The sequence below is a fragment of the Podarcis filfolensis genome (assembly GCF_964270895.1).
Source record: "Podarcis filfolensis genome assembly, chromosome: 6".
Lineage (NCBI taxonomy): Eukaryota > Metazoa > Chordata > Lepidosauria > Squamata > Lacertidae > Podarcis > Podarcis filfolensis.
Window position 1 is genome coordinate 85681966 of NC_139609.1, and position 19063 is coordinate 85701028.

Consider the following 19063-nt stretch of genomic DNA (forward strand, 5'->3'; position numbering starts at 1 on the left):
CACAAACAGCACAAATGCACTATATGCGCAATCCTGTACCTTAAAATAACAGTGTCTGCCAAAAACTGCCCCCGACCCCTACAGAAAATTGTTGCTTTGCTTGGACCATCCCTGATCTAAAGAGACTAGTAATCTGAATTAGGAAAACTTATTTATATATGGGTTTTTTAAAAAAAAGCATTTCTAAACCACTCAGTGTTTTAAGACTCTCTAAGTGGGATACGCTATGTACATTGTACAGTACAGAAACAATAAACTTTTTTTAAAAAAAATAAATACTTAACTAGAAGCAGGAATTGTAGAAAGATTTCGACAGGTTTTTCTGGGTGGGGTCAAAAGAAAATAATTTAAAACAACTGCAGCTGAGACATTTCATTCCGAATCTGCTAGACAGAGCTAAACAGAGATGGGTGTCTTGCCCTCCCCTGCCATAAATCCTAGCTATGCCCATGTATGTGGGCCCCTGCAGAAAATATAGAGAGAGAGCAAAGCTTATCATAATGTGAAGGGTACTCCGCCTGGCATCCTTAGCGCTGGGCAATATAATGTTGGCTGTGAGTTTCAGCGTTCTTGCACTCCGCGCGATCCTGTCTCCACCTCTGTTTGGTGGCCGAGCGCGCAAACCATCCATCTCTGCCCTGGCAGGCGGATGCAGCGCCTCCTCCCTCCGCCCCTCCCGCGGCATTCCTCAGCCGTCTCCTAGCAACGCGATGCAGCAGCAGCAGCAGCAAGCGGGGTTATCTCCGGCTCGGAGGTGGCTCGCTGGCTGGAGCCCGGCTGCTAGCAGCGCCCGCCCTCTGCCCAGCCGCCAGGGGGCCCTAGACGGGGGGAGCTAGTCCGGGATGACGCAGAAGAGCAAACTCAACTTCGTGGCTGAAAACCAGATCTGGTACAGTCCTTGCTTCTTCGCCTTACCCCACCGACCATCTCTTCCCACCCCACCCCCAACCATTCCTCCTGCCGGGGGTACAGCCTGCCTGGGATAGCCAACAACATGACCTCTCTGAAGTCTAGCTCCTAATGCTGAAAGCTCACACACACACACACACACACACACACAGAGGACCCAGTTACAGGCTTTCATAATAATAATAATAATAATAATAATAATAATAATAATAATGGCACCTGTTTGCTTTGCAAGACCCTTCCATCACCCCGACTGTCAATTGCTGTAATGAGAGATAGAGATAGAGATAGAGATAGAGAGAGAGAGAGAGAGAGAGGAGTCATAGAATCACAGAGTTGGAAGGGAGTCTGAGAATCTTCTAGTCTAACCCCCCCAAAAAGGTAAAGGGACCCCTGACCATTAGGTCCAGTCGTGACTGACTCTGGGGTCGCGGCGCTCATCTTGCTTTATTGGCCAAGGGAGCCTGCGTACAATTTCCGGGTCATGTGGCCAGCATGACTAAGCTGACAGAGCAGCGCACGGAAACGCCGTTTACCTTTCCACCAGAGCGGTACTTATTTATCTACTTGCCTTTTTTGGTGTGCTTTCAAACTGCTAGGTTGGCAGGAGCAAGGACTGAGCAACGGGAGCTCACCCCATCGCGGGGATTCGAACCGCCGACCTTCTGATCAGCAAGTCCTAGGCTCTGTGGTTTAACCCACAGCGCCACCCGCGTCCCTACTCCAACCCCCTAGAATCCAGGAAAATGCAGTTGTCCCATATGGGGATCAAACCTGCAACCTTGGCATTATCAGCACCACACTCTGACCAACTTTGAGTTGGGTGGTTGTCAGTTGCGAAGTGGTAGACCCACGTTTGTCTGTCCCCCTGGAGTAGACAAACAGAGTCTAGGCAACTGAGGCTATCGTACAAACTTTTCTGCCCCACAGTGCCGAATTTCAAATCAATCACTAGAGCCATTTTCTTGTTATAATGGTGGGATGTGATTTCGCCAATATGCACTCAACAATAGGCCTGCCGCCGCCGTCCTATAATAGTTCATACCTCAGGAAATGTGATATTTCCTCCTCCCTAGCCTCCAGCTTGTGTCTCTTATTGCAGTTGTGATTTCTGCATGGAATGTGGTTGCACAAGTGTTAATGGGCACCTGCTGGTTGTATTTTAAGTCATGGTGACATGACCCAACACCTCAGGTGTGCCATTTTTGTGAACTTTTAATGTCCTATTTCCCCTATTCTACAGTATTTAGTCCATTGTGCTTTCGTTTTGTTTCTTAAACAAAGCTACTACTGCCATCCTACCTCCTTCAGGAACATTTTTAAAAACATTTTTTGATGGCCCTGTTGACAGAGCAAAAACATAAACAAAGTGCCCATCCTGTCCATCTCATGCAAAAGTTGTGTGACATTGGCTATAGCACCACCACAATCCAATACATGGGTGCTGGATCAGAGCTGTTTTAAAGTAAGGATTTTAACTAAGGATAAAAAACAGGCTACTTCTTTTTTTTAACCATCTGGAAGCCAGTCCTTTACCACAAACGGACGGGCAAAACAGAGTAAGGGATAGAATCAATGTGTTTATAGACTGGCTTACAAGCAGAGTGGTAGCCATTAAGCGGTCAGCCCCTTCTATTTGTTCAATATCGTTTATGTTCTCTCGGGTGTGAAAGGCAAAAACTAAAATGTAATCCTAAACTGAACAAAGGAATAGCAGAACAAGGTGTTGCATTCCACAGATGATCAGAATTGCTTCATAACAAGGCTCTTAAAAGTGCAGTCTAAGCTCCTTCTACGGTACAGTCCACCGCTCAGTGAAATCAAAGTACATTAAAGGCAACAGTCTCACTCCAAGTACTTTATCTTAACTGCCTCGTGGGTCACGCTGTTAACAACTTAAGAGGACAAGGTTACAATCTGCAGATCACTTATTCCAAAACAACGGCTTGATATAATTACTGTAGAGTAAATAAAGTTGTGGGTTGCTGCAGGGTTTAGTTGTTCTATTTATTTTATTTTTTTAAAAAAAAGTCCTTGAGAAGTCCTATTTTACTTACTCAGTAAAATAAGCCAACTCGTTCATTATTCCTTCAACTAGCAAAATGCATCATTCTGTTGGGTGGAGATGAGTGTGCACAGAGAAAAAAGCTTATGCATTTCAAGGTCCCAGCTGGCAACCTGGCTCTGTGCAGAGAAACACACTGTGTTCCTTTGTCCACCTAAGGTTAGAAGTGTGGGGCAGGTTTTACTCTCCACTGGCGCTGTGGGTTAAACCACAGAGCCTAGGACTTGCTGATCAGAAGGTCGGTGGTTTGAATCCCCGCAACGGGGTGAGCTCCTATTGCTCGGTCCCTGCTCCTGCCAACCTAGCAGTTCGAAAGCACTTCAAAGTGCAAGTAGATAAATAGGTACCGCTCTGGTGGGAAGGTAAACGGCGTTTCCGTGCGCTGCTCTGGTTCGCCAGAAGTGGCTTAGTCATGCTGGCCACATGACTGGACCTAATGCTTAGGGGTCCCTTTACCTTTACCTATTCAGTATTTTACTTCTCTCCATGGGGACGAATGGCAGGATTATGGAGGAGAGTCAAGGAGAGCCCCAAGGGGCACAAATAGACCGGGGCTGTATTTTCTCTCTGGTCCTAACTGCACCCTTCCTCAAACCCACCAATGATCATTTCGGCAAGCGTACCCAGACAAGTGATTTAGTTATGTAGATATGAGCTGTATTCAGCATCGCGTTATGCACATTATTCAGATGGCACAAGGATTTCTCCTTGCGCAATTGAACAATCTCCCCCCTCTCATCCCCTCAAACAGTCCATCTATTTTAGGGGTTCCCTCAACTCTTTGGAGCAGATTTGGGGACTGGGGAAAGGTGCGTGCAGTGTGACAATTTAGCTGAACACAGCTCTGTGCTTCTGAACTTCTTGCTGATTTTATTTGTGTTCTATTGATAGTTTTATTATGTACACTGGTTTGAGAGTTTTCTGATTCAGCGGTCTATAAATCTTTCTCAATAAATAAAATAAATAACCATATAATAATAATAATAATAATAATAATAATAATAATAATAATAAAATTTTATTTATATCCCGCCCTCCCCAGCCGAAGCCGGGCTCAGAGTGGCTAACAACAATAAAAGTAATACAGCATTCTAAAATCAATTCATCCTAAAATCAATTCAAAATCAAATTAATGGCAACCATTGGGCTAGAGTTCTGTGAGGATTACCAAAGGAGGGGGTCAGACTGTGCCTCGGCCAAAGGCCTGGTAGAACAGCTCTGTCTTGCAGGCCCTGCGGAAAGATGTCAAGTCCCACAGGGCCCTAGTCTCTTGTGATAGAGCGTTCCACCAGATCGGGGCCACAGCCAAAAAAGCCCTGGCTCTGGTTGAGGCCAGCCTAACCTCCCTGTGGCCCGGGACCTCCAAGGTGTTTTTGTTTGAAGACCGTAAGGTCCTCCGTGGGACATGCCAGGAGAGGCGGTCCTGTAGGTACGAGGGTCCTAGGCCATATAGGGCTTTAAAGGTTAAAACCAGCACCTTAAACCTGATCCTGTACTCCACCGGAAGCCAGTGCAGCTGGTATAGCACAGGGTGAATGTGAATATAGCTTCCCTCTTAGATTCAGTCTTTTGGGCATGCTAGAATGTGGTGGGAATTGGCTATTTTTAAACAAACAGATCTAGAAGGTGCTGAAGGAGGGCAGAAGGGCAAGTAGTAGCCCCACCACAAATAAGGAGTTTCCCCCCTACTATCTCAATTTCTGCACTCCCGTCATAAGCACAGGCTGTTAGTTTTCTTTCTCATCCACCTACAAATATTCTTCCCTCTTCTGTGACACCCTTCCCCCTGGAATATTTTTGTGATGCTACCACTGCTTTTCAGAGACTGTGATTAATTTAATAATACTAATAATATGCTGACAGGGTTTCCCAAGCCACTCTGGGTGGCTTCCAGCATATACAAAAAGCACAATAAAACATTAAATATAATACACTTCCCTCTACAGGGCTGCCTTCAGATGTCTTCTAAAGGCTGTATAGTTACTTATGTTCTTGACACCTGATGGGAGGGCATTCCACAGGGCGGGCGCCACTACCGAGAAGGCCCTCTGCCTGGTTCCCTGTAACCTCGCAGGGAGGGAACCACCAGAAGGCCCTCGGAGCGGGACCTCAGTGTCCAGGCTGAACGATGGAGGTGGAGACACTTCTTCGGGTATACAGGGCCGAGGCCGTTTAGGGCGCTTTTAAGACCCATTCAAAATATTTTTGCCAGTGGCTTTCCTTATGCAGGAAGACAAAGGATTTTTTTATGTTAAGGGCTTACACACACTTCGATTTGTCCCATGGTTTTTAGGCATGGGTCCAGGAGGTTTTTCTTTTGTCCCACCCCTTTCCCCAGGAAGCTCCGCTGTTTGCTGATCTGTGGGTTAGTGTTTGTTCCAATTCAGTGGTAAAAACCACAGATTTTCCTGTGAAAAGCAGTGGGACAAATGAAAAACCTCTCAAACCCATGCCTAGAAATCACAGGGCAAGCGGAAGAAAACAGAAGTGTGGATGAGCTTAAGACTGTTTCGTAAAGCCTTTTAAACCATTTCTTTTGTATCTACATCAGGAAGGATCATGTTGAAACTGAAAACATAGCTGCAAGGAGATGGCCCCAACGGTGGGGGTTTATGTTAACACCAGTGGAAGAGGTAAAAAAAAATTGTTTGTGTGTGTGTGACATTTATCCATGAAGGGCAGTTTTGTTTCAGTTCTTAATCCCACTTCATGACCTGCATTGAACAAGAATCACCTTCTTGCAGAAACATGAGGATATGGTCTTGTTTCACAAAAACATCTACATCTCTCCTTATGGCCCTAGAAAGAAACCCTAACCATCAATTATCTGTTGTTGGGAGGACAGTTTAAATGTGTGTGTGTGTGTGTGTGTGTGTGTGTGTGTGTGTGTATTCAAAGATATACAAAAATGCATACCCACTACAAAATGTACTGAGATCAATCAACTACTTAGTCTAAAAGAGAACAAAGCCAGAAGGAAGAAAAGACAAGGAAAGGAGAAACCTAAAGAAAGAGAAAGCGAGAGAAAAGGAAAAGAAAGAAACTAAAAAATAAAATAGAGAAGGAAAAAAATAAAAGGATTTCCAGCTCTTTGTCCTGCAGCTACATATGATATTCATTCCTTAACATCCAACCATTCTCCCTTCTACAAACCAGCATTTTTTTCAGTCTTCAAATCCAGATATTTCAAGTTACTTTTCTCTTTTTCGCAAAAAAATCCACAATAAATTTCCAGTCCATAACAAATGACTGGAGTGCTGTTGATTATTTGTTCTCGGAAAGGATTGCCATAAGTTGAGAGCACTTATCCGTCCTTCAGATTCAGTTGCTAGCCTTAAAATGACAATTAGTTCCCCATATGGAACAATGGATTTCAAAAGCATCCAAAGCTATATAATAAATAAATAGGCTTATATCTGAAGTCAAGTACAAGGTCATTAGCTACTGCTATGATGGAAACAGCATAAATATCTAGATAGATATGAGTTGTTACAATGCTATCCCAATGCATGGCTCAGTGTGAAGTACCCATTAATTGTATTGCATTTTTCTTCTATTTTTAGTTGTTAAAAGATGAAAAGAAGCCACCTGCCAAACCCAAGATCCCACTTCCAGAACACTTACAAATCCGTCCTGTGACACCGGTGGAAACATATATTAAGGTTAGGCAATAGTCGCACAGTCTTAAATGGCACCACAATTTCAAAACATTTATTTTGAAAGAAAGAAAGAAATACCTCTGGTGGTAGATAGCCTTGAACGTTCCTCATCAGTTGTTCTACAATGACTCGGGATGCGGCCGGCACTGTGGTCTAAACCACTGAGCCTCTTGGGCTTGCTGATCAGAAGGTTGGCGGTTCGAATCCCCTAGATGGTGGTGTGAGCTCCCGTTGCTCTGTCCCAGCTCCTGCCAACCTAGCAGTTCGAAAGCACACCAGTGCAAGGATATACATAGGTACCGCGGTGGCAGGAAGGTAAATGGTGTTTCCGTGCGCTCTGGCTTCCATCACGGTGTCCCATTGCACCAGAAGTGGTTTCGTCATGCTGGCCACATGACCCTGAAAGCTGTCTGTGGACAAATGGCGGCTCCCTTGGCCTGAAAGCGAGATGAGCGGCGCAACCCCATAGTCGCCTTTGGCTGGACTTAACTGTCCAGCGGTCTTTTGCCTTTGCCTTCTACAATGGTTGGTCTTTCAATAAAGATGAGAGTAAATGGTGCTGGAATCCTGAGGGCTACTTTGAAAGGACAACTTAAGACAGGATGTCTTTTTGGATGTTCTGCTGAGCAAATGTTTCGTTGTCTTGCAATACAGTGGCCCTGCTGCAGGACAGGAAAGTTATGTATCAGGTTAGTTATCTCATCTCTGCAAGTGTTCAATGCACAGATCAAAATCCAGAATTATCTTATGTTCCAGGAGCACACAAAAACCACTTTCATGAGAGATGTTTAAACTTTGAATGCCCCGCTTTTCCATACGGATATCAGGCCAACCACATAAGATTTATGATCTTGAGAAGACATACTTACAGTTTTCTAATAAAAGCTAGACCCTTTCAGTAGCAGGGGAATCCAGATGGTACATTATTCTGAGGCAAGGGTAGCAAACGGGCGGTCTTAGAATCTTGATGCGGACCAGCGAACAATTTCATGTAGTCTCTGTAAGCTTCCTACCAAATTAGTTTGGGTAAAGGAATTTGGATTGGCAAGAAAAAATAATAATAATTCAGATGTTGTGAGAGAGTCTACACATTAACATGGCATCTCTTTGGGTCTGTATGCAATGCCCTTTCTAATGTCCAAGCCGCCATGTGCTGCATATATGTTTGTGAATCCCCAGTTGTTAATTAAATTGACTGTACTATAGCGCATGAATGGGTTGATGATCTCCATCTTCATGACTGCATCGTTCATGGGACAAGAGAAATGTGCACAGGTGGCTAAATCATCCAGCCCAGTGTTCTTCAGTCTTGGATCTGCAGATGGAGGACACCATCGCTGGCCATTGGCTAAGCTGACTGGGGATGATTGGAAACGTAGCCCAACAATGTCCGAGGACTCAAACTTGAAAGATCGCTGAGTCAGTGGTGCAGGAAGTTTCTTTTTTTTTTTTTTTTGGAAAAGTTTTTATTGTTAAAATAATTCAGCATTAATACACACATATTGCTAATATACAAACATACATTTCATACAATCCTTAAAAATGTTCAAACATACCTACACTCAATCCCACAGATAATTCCTTTTCCCATCACCATCCACCACCCCTCACCGCACCTTTGTGTTAGACTTCCAATCTACTCAATTGCAATTTCTTTCCACTTCTATTACTTTCTTTCACACACCTTTAACCTAATTTCTTGCTCCTTTTTCTATTACACATTGTTATCCATCTTATTTAGTATTCCAGTATTTAAAACGGAACTTGTTTATTCTAATAGGAGTTCTGATTCTTCAATATGGTTTTGCAAGTATCCTTTAAACACCTTCCAGTCCCTGTCTATCTTCTCTTTTGAGATCCTTCCAATTTCTCCTATTGTTTTGGATATATTGTAGTACTCCAATAATTTGGCAAGCCACTCTATTTTTGTCTGTATAATACCACTTTTCAAACAATTTTGGGAAACAATATATAACGAAATGAAAAAAATGTTTGGATATTCATTTAGGAAAACACCAGAAGGTTTTCTATTGGGAATAGCACCAGGAAGTCTAAAGGAAGAAGACAAGACGTTATATTTATATGCAACAGTAGCCGCAAGGCTATTGATTGCGAAAAATTGGAAAAGAGGAAGTTTCTATATGTAACCTGTTTTGCTCCATAAGCATACTGCGTTACAGCACCTCTGAACTGTGGGCCTGTCAGATATGGAAGTCGGGAACTAAACCTGGCCTGTGTGCTACTTTCAAGTCGTGGCTTGTCCGTCAGGAGAAAAGTTAGTTGGTGACTATGTGGAGGAGAACCAGTTCTGGTGTAAGTAGTTAGTGTCTGATTAGGACCAGGGAGATCAGGGTTCAGATCCCCACTCAGCCACAAAGCCTGCTGAGGGGACCTTGGGCCAATTGCTGCCTCTCAGCCTAACTTCTCTCACAGAGTGGTTGTGAGGATAAAATATGGAGCCTGTATGAGCACTTTGGAGGAAAAGAGGGATAAAAGGTAATCAATCAATAAGCAAACAAGCAAGCATTTAAACACCTGGGGCTTGAAATTCCAGTTTGCTCTCTCACTTGAAAATGAAAAACCACTTGCATGGTGAGGCCCCGGGCCCCACAGTTCCCACAGAAATAAAAATACAAACACAAATGTGTTGGGTTAATGGGATAAATTAGGCCACAACTTTATTGGTTACAGATGTGAGCGGTTTGGCTTAGGCAATTGGGTGAAGCATGACTATATCCTGACTCCTGCCCATGTGTAGGAAGTCTCGAAAGGGTCAACCACTGATAGGGGGTGCCCTATGATATACATCAATTAAGAGCTGCCCCAGGGTCACCGATGGGGTCGTGGCATGGCCCCAGCCCACGCCCAGGCTTCGGACAGGAACCACACCCCCGGATCCCTTTAACGGGATACCGTTAGCTTAGAGGGGCAGGCAGAGGCAACAACCTCCCCTCCCATAACAAGGCTTACTCAATGCCTATTGTGACGATTGCTACTAGGTAGGTGAAAACCAAATGGCTGGAGCCAATTTGCCAAGTGGAAATATTCCTACCTGGCCACAACCAGGCGACCAACATTAGTCATAGCAAGGCCATAGTCAAGCAACGCAAGAAAGAGGGTGGGCGGCCTGGGAGATCCACTGAAGTAGACCAAAGGTAGCTACCCGCCAGCCGCACTGTGGTTGAAATGGCAAGTAGCCAGCCCCCCCCCCCCCCCGCTAACCCAATTGATCAGTCGAGGGCCGTGACGCAACTGGGCGTCCTGGTGACATGGGCAGCATCCCTCTGCGGGTAACTGAGGCCCCGGAACTCCTCCCACAGTGCAGCCCCTCCGGAAAAAGCGGAGTGTCTTATCTATTATTCTCAATGGGTTGGGCAAGGAATCCTTGACCAGGCCCTTCCGACTCCCTCTGTGTGTCTGTCATGCAGCATGGAAGCGAGAGGATATAATTGCCTCCTTTGTTTGGCTCTGTGGGTGGTGCGTATGGCCGTGAAAGAAAGGAAAGAAAGAAGAGGCAGTCGGTTCAAAGGATGTCCTCCGCCTAGATATCACAAACGTTTCCCAGTCTTGGCTGAGGAACAAAGCAAAAGGGCTCTGGCAACAGAACAGAAAGAGAAACGTTGCTTTCTCGCTGTGCGTTTCTCCAATGGATAAGCCCCCAGATGTTAAAGGGATACATGGAAGGCTCTTTCGATGTGCCTTTTGGAGGTGGTTTAGTCAAAGCAAGCGCAGAAGCCAAGGCTGATACGGCGCTTCAGTCTTTTCCTTCCCCTCCCCTAGCTAGATTAGTTCCTTATTAACCAGGTTCATTTATAGCAACTACAGATTGAAAGATTCAGGTGTTGGTGTGACGCAGCTGAAATAAATAAAAAATTGTTCAGTAGCACCTTAGAGACCAACTAAGTTTGTTCTGGGTATAAGCTGAAAAAGTGTGCATGCACACAAAAGCTTATAGAGTGTTACCTCGGGTTAAGAACTTAATTTGTTCTAGAGGTCTGTTCTGAACCTGAAACTGTTCTTAACCTGAGGTACCACTTTAGCTAATGGGGCCTCCCACTGCTGCTGCGCCGCCGCTGCGCAATTTCCGTTTTCATCCTGAAGCAAAGTTCTTAACCTGAGGTACTATTTGTGGGTTAGCGGAGTCTGTAACCTGAAGTGTCTGTAACCTGAAGCATATGTAACCCGAGGTACCACTGTACCCAGAACAAACTTAGTTGGTCTCTAAGGTGCTACTGGACAGTTTTTTATTTATTACAGATTGAAAGCTTTTACAAAAAGTTTCTTTCTGCAAAAAAAAAAAAAACCCTGGTCACTAATATTTCTTACATTTGTCCTGAAAACTCTTCCCCTCCTCCAGCCCAATGTACATAATGTGTGTTTAATAGAGAGGTGGATAATCTTTTTTTAGCCCAGGGGCTACATTGATGGTTAGCCAACCCTTGGAAGACTGCACGTCTTCTGCATATGCACACACAGATTTGAACCTCTGTAGCCAGTTTCCTGCTACTAATGTTTCCAGAGAATATTTTCTTGCTCCTCTTGGATGCCAAGGGAGTCAAAAGTGTGCTAAAGAAGGATAAGGATCTTGCAGAGAAGTTGGATGAATTATTTGCATCTGTCTTCACAGCATATCCTTGTGTCAAGTGTCCTGATTTCCCAGGACATCCTGAAACTACAGAAGCTATCCCGGCTTCTGATTTGATCCCAGAATGTCCTATTTCCCCCCTCCAGCACCACCACTGCTGAGCTCAGAGAGGAGGATGAGACAGCACTTGTTGGCGCTTGCTGTAATGTTGTGTTAGCATGTGACTCAGCTAGCTCCCACAAGAGCACAGCACCCGACGACACACGTGCAAGTCGCTCACGCAAGAACGCAGCACACAAAAACACGCATCCCGATTTTCAACAGTGGAATGTTGGAGGGCATCAAAGTGCATATGTCTGAGCCTAAACTAACTTTCGCAGGGCAGGAGTCTGAGGAACTGAGGCGGACAGTGATGGTGAGAGATGAAGTTTTAGACCTAATAGACAAAATAGGTAAAGGTAAAGGGACCCCTGACTATTAGGTCCAGTCATGGCCGACTCTGGGGTTGCGGCGCTCATCTCGCTTTATTGGCCGACAGCTTCCAGGTCATGTGGCCAGCATGACTAAGCCGCTTCTGGCAAACCAGAGCAGCGCACGGAAACGCCGTTTACCTTCCCACTGGAGCGGTACCTATTTATCTACTTGCACTTTGATGTGCTTTAGAACTGCTAGGTTGGCAGGAGCAGGGACCGAGCAACGGGAGCTCACCCCGTCACGGGGATTCAAACCGTCAACCTTCTGATCGGCAAGTCCTAGGCTCTGTGGTTTAACCACGCGTCCCGATAGACAAAACAGAAACTGACAAATTGCTGGGTCTGAATGGCCTCCACCCAAGAGTTCTTGAAGAACTCAAATGTGAAGTTTGCTGATCTTCTTTTAAAAAGATATATTATATGACTTGTCTCTGAAACCAGCCTCCATACCTGAGGACAGGAAAGTGGCCAATGTAACACCAATATTTGAAAGGGGATCCTGGAAATTTCAGGCCACTTGGCTTGTCATCTACCCTGGGAAAATTGGTGGAAAGTATTATTAAAGATAAAATAGCCAAGCATATAGAAGAACAAGCCTTGCTTTACTCCTTCTCTATGGTTAGAGGCACTTGCTGGAAATCCTAGGAGGGAACAGTGTTGTTGTGCTGAGATCCTGCTTGTGGGCTTTCTATGGGCATCTGGTGGACCACTGTGAGAACAGGATGCTGGCCTAGATGGGCCACTGACCTCTTTCAGCTAGGCTATTTGTGTGTTTTTATATTATTCTCTTAGCTTCTGGTGTAGTTTGTCCAGGGAGAAACCATAATCCCAGGTTCAAACATCACACTAAGCCAATGTTTGTGGTTTGTTGCACATGCTGGGAGAGGAACCAAGCCATTCTTTGCAGTAAATAATTAACCATGGCTTACCACAATGTGCGGACGCAGCCACTATGTTCTTGCTTCCACATAAATGTTAACAGCTGTCCTGAAGAGTCAGGAAGAATGTTTTAACCTTTGAAAGGTTAGTCTTCATACATACATTTTTGCAGTGCTGTGATATAAATCTGATTTATTGTTGGTGTGGTCTTCTTTTTTTCATATTGTTATATTTTTACGTATTACATATATTTATGGGATTGATCTTCATGAAGAGCGGATTATACATTACCTATTCATATATACATAGACTAGTTAAATATTTACCTTTAGAGTTAAACGCATTACTGTTTCTCTACTTCTTTAAGCACTCGTTCTGATCCCCCTGAGGGTCAAAACTGACTTGTACAAACAGATTTTCAATGGGTTAATGGCTACAACTTCATGCCCACAAGGCAACTGCGGGGTCACATGCAGACACACTCCCTCCATGTTGTGGGTAAACTCAATGCTTCCCCCCACCCCCCAATCTAGTACTTCTTTTGACCGGAAGAGAAGGCATCATATTGTTCTTGCAAGACTTCTGTATCAGGGGGCCCCCGTTGCATTTCACGCTCTTACGAAAGAAACTTTTTTCGTCTTGGCATTCCTTAAAACAGCTGCCGTCCTCAGTGGGACAGACTCTTCCTCAGCAACTGTGTGGCTTCCAAGTGTCGTCTTCTCACAAGTGGCACTAAGGAGGCCTTTTTGTTCCTCACACAGGGAGTATTTGAACTTGGAGTTGTGATTTTGCTTAATGTAGCATATACCCTGTGAAAGAGCCATAGTTAACTCTAATGGTGGTCCCCCTAGAAATGTTAGGAATTAAATATGAATAATCTGGAGGTGGGTGCACATTGCCCAACTCCCCCACCCGCCCCCCAAAAAACCCTGTATCCATCTTTTCATCTTGCAGAAGAAAATAGTTGTAATGGTATATTCCAAAGAGTGCAAGAACATTTAAGTGTTAACGTGTGCATAAGGCAGACATGGGAAATCCATATTGATTTAAGTGTCTTCTGTAAAAGTGGCATTAAACTAAACACTCTTCCAATTAATTCAGCACTTTGCAGAATTAAATCCCATCGTTGCCAGAAATATAGGCTCAGCTGCTTTGTAGGGACTTTTATTTAAATCTTCGGGGGCTGTCAGTATTCTTTTATTTATGTGGAACAGTTTGTTTTGAGTATAAACTAGTAGGAACTGCAGCAAAATTTTGTACCATGGGGTGCTTCTATTTAGGGTTCCAGAGAACCAGCTGGGTCTTTTTCAGGTAGCTGAATTTTATTCCATCTCCCCCCTGGCTTTCTGGTTTTCTTCATCTCAGCAATCCGTCTGACTTCTGCAACCACTGAACATGCTCAAATCTTCCTTGGGCTATTCTGTGGATTGTCCCTCCCTTGATATCCCCCCCCCCCACCATTATAATTTTTTGTAAGAATGCAGACCTTAAGATTCCCCACAAGCCGATGCCCACCATCTTGTGTGAGAGCAGCCGCCATTTTGGCTGCAGAAAAATCCACGCTTGAAGAATGAGTTCACTGCAGTTGGGGTAAGGACAAAGAAATAGACAAAGTTCTACCCAAATATGTGGTTTGAGATTTGTACTCAAGTCCTGAGCTCATCCTTGTCCCTTTGCCAACAGAGGTGTGGTTGGCAGGGACAAGAATGGGGGACAAGAGGCTGTAGACACACTTACCCATTTGTAGCACAAATAAGTCGTTTTTCTCAATACAGACTCGTGCATGCATGAGACTTCAGAGTCTCCCATCCACAAAGGTGGACGTGGTAAGCATTTGAGAACCCTTCCCTCAATTAGTTTCTCCACACTTTTCCTCCCTGAACGAATGAAGAAGGAAGCAGTAAATGTGATCTTGGTTTATGCCCACATACAATGGCACTGGGCAGGTGTGGACACAGGCCTCATGGTTGGGGCCATCTCCATCCCTTTTCAAACGGACACATTGGGGAAGAAGGCAGAATCAGTCTGCCCTGAGCTTTTGTGTTCAGAACGAAACTAGTTGGTGGAAAAGTGCTTTTCAGGGGTGTAAGATGTGCAGTAGGACCAGATGATGTGAGGGAAGACCTGTTGTGCATAGAGCTTGAATAAAACTACCGTATTTTTTGCTCTATAACACGCACCCGACCATAACACGCACATAGTTTTTAGAGGAGGAAAAGAAGAAAAAAAATATTCTAAACGAAAAGTGGATGTATGATTTTTGTGGTTCATGCTGTGGCCACAGACATGTGATCTGACGGTGAGTTTGGGGTAGCCCAATGCAAAAATCCTGAGGATCCATGTGGATCCATGCTTTGTAACCACGTTTTTGCACCACTGCGGCCCCAGACAACAGTGGGTGCGTGATTTTTTTGGTGCAAGCTGTAGCCATGGACATGCTATGTGATCTGATGGTGAATTTGGGGTGACCCAGTGCAAAAATCCTGAGGATCTATGTGGATCCGTGCTTTGTAACCAGGCTCTCTGTCCCTCTCTTCTCCCCACTCAGTGGCTCTTCTCCCGCTTTGCTGTTTCAAAGCGAGCAAAGCGAGCCACGGAGGAGGGAAGGAAGGGGAACCATGGATCCTCTGCTCACGACTGCAGCAGATCCCCCTGCCATCCGTAGGCATTCGCTCCATAACACGCACAGACATTTCCCCTTACTTTCTAGGAGGAAAAAAGTGAGTGTTATGGAGCAAAAAATACGGTAATTACTGTTTGGTTCCACTGACCTGTCAATCATTAAGAATGTAAGAAGAGCCTCCTGGATCAGGCCAGTGGCTCATCTAGTCCAGCATCGTGTTCTCTCAGTAGCCAGCCAGATGCCTGTGGGAAGTCTGCAAGCAGCACACTTGAGCCCAGGAGCCCTCTCCCTGTCTGTGGTTTCCAGCAACCCGAATTCAGAAGCATTGCTGGAGGTAGAGCGAAGCCATCTTGGCTAGTCTTCTCCTCCATGAATTTGTCTAATCCTCTTTTAAAAGCATCTGAGTAGGTTAAACCAATAACATTACAGTCTAGGTAGCAAAAGCCTCAGTGTGCAGTGGATGTAGAATATAACGTTGTGTTATAGAGAGCCTTTGCCGTTGCGGTGTCTAAACTCGGGAACCGCCTCCCAAGAGATATTGATCTGGTCTCCTTCTTTGCTTTGCTCTTTAGACCATTTGATTATGGCAGGCCTTCTTTGGTGTGGGGTGATACTTCCCCCACACACACACCAGGCTGTTGCATCTATGTACATAACCTGCCCTTGGGGCCATATGGAAAAGGCAGTTAAGAAACCAATGCATCAGTTTTACCATTGTTTGTTTTGTTTTATAGGGCTGGATTCAGCTAACAGGTCCCACAAGGGCTTACACTAGCCCAAGAGGGCTTCCCCCTCTCCTCGTGCAGCCTCACTCATCCTCAGTTGGGTTTTTTTGTGGGGTGGGGGATTGGGAAGACACCCAGAATAGCATGCAGGGAGAGGTGAGGGGGGAATCGTTCCATCTGACAAGTGGAAATGCTTATGCTGATGGAATGATTGCCCTACGTGCGGGATCAAATTTCTCCTAGTGTTAGGGTTATTTTGAATTTTGTAGAGCTTCCTATCGTCACTCAGAAACTGCCTTGAGTTCGGTTTGTAGCGCAGAAGCTGGGATATATACTCAAAGAGATGGAAGGAAGAAACAATTCCAACCAGGGAAGAATGGAAAACCAAGTTGATGGACTATGCAGAAATGGCAAATTTAACTGGGAAGCTCAGAAACCAAGAGGACAAGAACTTTAAAAAAAAAAAAGAATGGGATAAATTTATAATTTATTTAGGAGACCATTGTAAACAGATGAAAACATTAGCAGGATTTTGACCACACACTTGGAAAATAACAAAAACTATGGGCAATTTAGATGGATAAAAAAAATTGGATAAGGAACTGATACTTTTAAGTTGTGGGTGAACATATCAAACGACACAGCGATTCTTCAAACAGCTCTTGTTTATTCACAGGCCCAGAACAGAACTGGGCTGAAGGGTTCAGCCAACCTGCTTATAGAGAGCTCAACTACAAAGCAACAGTAACAACTTTCTGTAACTATCCAATCACTGAAGGTCACTTTCAATTCCTTATTTGCATATGTGGACCTGAGTGAAAACTATCTACAGTATCCCCCTGCTGGCCCAGGGTGAGAACTTCAGTACATAACAGATACACAGTCACTAGGACCCATGGAGGGGATGGGGGGGGGGGAGTCTCGAGAATCAGAGTAATCTCTTTATATGGATTCTTAATTTACAGTGGTACCGCTAGTTACGAACTTAATTCGTTCCGGAGGTCCGTTCTTAGCCTGAAACTGTTCTTAACTAGAGGTGTGTTTCGCTAATGGAGCCTCTTGCTGCCGCTGCACCGCCAGCACACAATTTCCGTTCTCGTGCCAGGGCAAAGTTCTCAACTTGAGGTAACTCTTCCAGGTTAGCAGAGTTTGTAACCTGAAGCATTTGTAACCTGAGGCGTTTGTAACTCGAGGTACCACTGTATTTTGTTATTTGTTTATACTCTTTAAAATCTAATAAAAAATATTTATATAAAAAAAGAAAGGTGGGACAGATATATATATATATGTATATGGCCAACTAAATAAATTGCATGCTACCTCCATTTCAGATTCACCCATCTCCTCCTGTCCCTCAGACGACACAAGGCTTCATAGGCTGGAGATCCACGGTTCCAGGTCTGGGACTTGAACGTTACTCTAAGATCATAAGCACCAAAGGTGCCTTTTACAAGGACGTGCAGTGGCCAAATGAACCAACTGACTGACTTTGTCCACCTCTGTCAGCTTCCCTCACGTTTATTTCCACCAGCTTTTCAGAGGTTCCTACTCGGTAGGAGAACATACGTATTAAGAATGTGTTTGTCTACCATTTCAGCAGTACTTTTAAGTGAAGGTTAACGATGAGGTTATGCATGGCTTAGGGGTGTTTTATTAAAATCAGCAGTATACAACAGACAAGTGCTCTTTGGGGCTTTTTTGTAACTCAGGTGGTTCTTTGTGATGGAGAAGAAGAAGAAGAAGAAGAAGAAGAAGAAGAAGAAGAAGAAGAAGAAGAAGAAGAAGAATCATCTAGGAGCTCAAAACAGTGTTTAATAGAATTGACTGTCCTCTTCTGAGAACAAATAGCAATTCCTGGCTCAGCCATCCTGTTTATTCAGAATTCATCCCAATTTCCTTCCACAAAACTTACATGGTGGTTCAACCTTTAGGTCCTTATTGAGCGCTTGTTTCAGTTTGCTTTCAGGGAGGCTGAGTTCATTCTGCATTCATCCAAATTGCTTGTAGAGTGTTCTGTGTCTTCCTAGGAATTATTAATTCATCCAGCTTTTCAGTGCATTTCCTTTCCACTTTTCTAACTGCAGAAAGTCACCCCCCACACACATTTAAGTGGATTTGTTGCACTAGAGCAACAGAGAACTTTAATCCAATTTAACTGCAAAAACTGCACACACTTCCTCTTTGCCCTGTGGCTAGAAAGCATGGGTCTGAGTGGTTCCTCACTGGTCCCATTTCATCTAGGCATGGGTCCCAGCAGTTTTGCCTTTGCCCTGCTGCTTTCTCCTGGAAACCCACTTTTTAGCCCTAAATCGGAGCACATGTCAATCCAGAGAAAACCCAATTGACGTTTGCTCCCATTCAGCGGTAAATGGCAGGTTTTCCCAGTGGAAAGCAGAGGGGTAAGTGGATGAGCCCCTAAATTTGTGGTGTGCACTTGAATTGCTCCTGCAATATACTTAAGGTAAAGGAACCCCTGACCATTAGGTCCAGTCGTGGCCGACTCTGGGGTTGCGGCGCTCATCTCGCTTTGTTGGCCGAGGGAGCCAGCGTACAGCTTCGGGGTCATGTGGCCAGCATGACTAAGCCGCTTCTGGAGAACCAGAGCAGTGCACAGAAACGCCGTTTACCTTCCCGCCAGAGCGGTACCTATTTATCTACTTGCACTTTGATGTGCTTTCGAACTGCTGGGTTAGCAGGAGCAGGAACCGAGCAACCGCCGACCTTCTGATCAGCAAGTCCTAGGCTCTGTGGTTTAACCCACAGCGCCACCCGCGTCCCACGCAATATACTTACCCCTGTTCTATTCAGCTTGCTCACATGACCTAGCACACACAGAAACTGAGCCATGCGTCTCACCAAGCAAGTTATGAATTGTTTCTGCAGCACCTTCTCAATAATCCCATGGTTCTTTGTGGCTGTTATTATTGCATTATCAGCCCAGCAGAAAATCTCCTGCATGGTGGCGGAAGTGGCAGGGTCAGTTGCTGGTGACTTTAGCCTTCTAGAAAAGTTGCAGCGAGCCATTTCCCTCTTCCTGCCTGCAAGCGCTTTCTTTTAATCTCTTGTTCCGCACCCCTCAGAAGCAAACTGACCTTCTCAACATTCTTTCCGAATAACTGAGAAATGATTCAGAGCCTTTGGAAAG

The 19063-nt window shown here is 44.7% G+C and overlaps 1 protein-coding gene across 1 annotated transcript; it reads left to right on the top strand.

Moving 5' to 3' along the window:
- The first annotated feature begins 704 nt into the window (after window positions 1–704).
- On the top strand, window positions 705–17598 carry CIMIP1 (ciliary microtubule inner protein 1). Its single transcript, XM_083619288.1, has 4 exons — window positions 705–889; window positions 5526–5607; window positions 6538–6636; window positions 17250–17598. The coding sequence occupies exons 1-4, from the start codon at window positions 843–845 to the stop codon at window positions 17403–17405; spliced, it is 384 nt and encodes a 127-aa protein (XP_083475414.1). The 5' UTR covers window positions 705–842; the 3' UTR covers window positions 17406–17598.
- Window positions 17599–19063: the final 1465 nt, after the last annotated feature.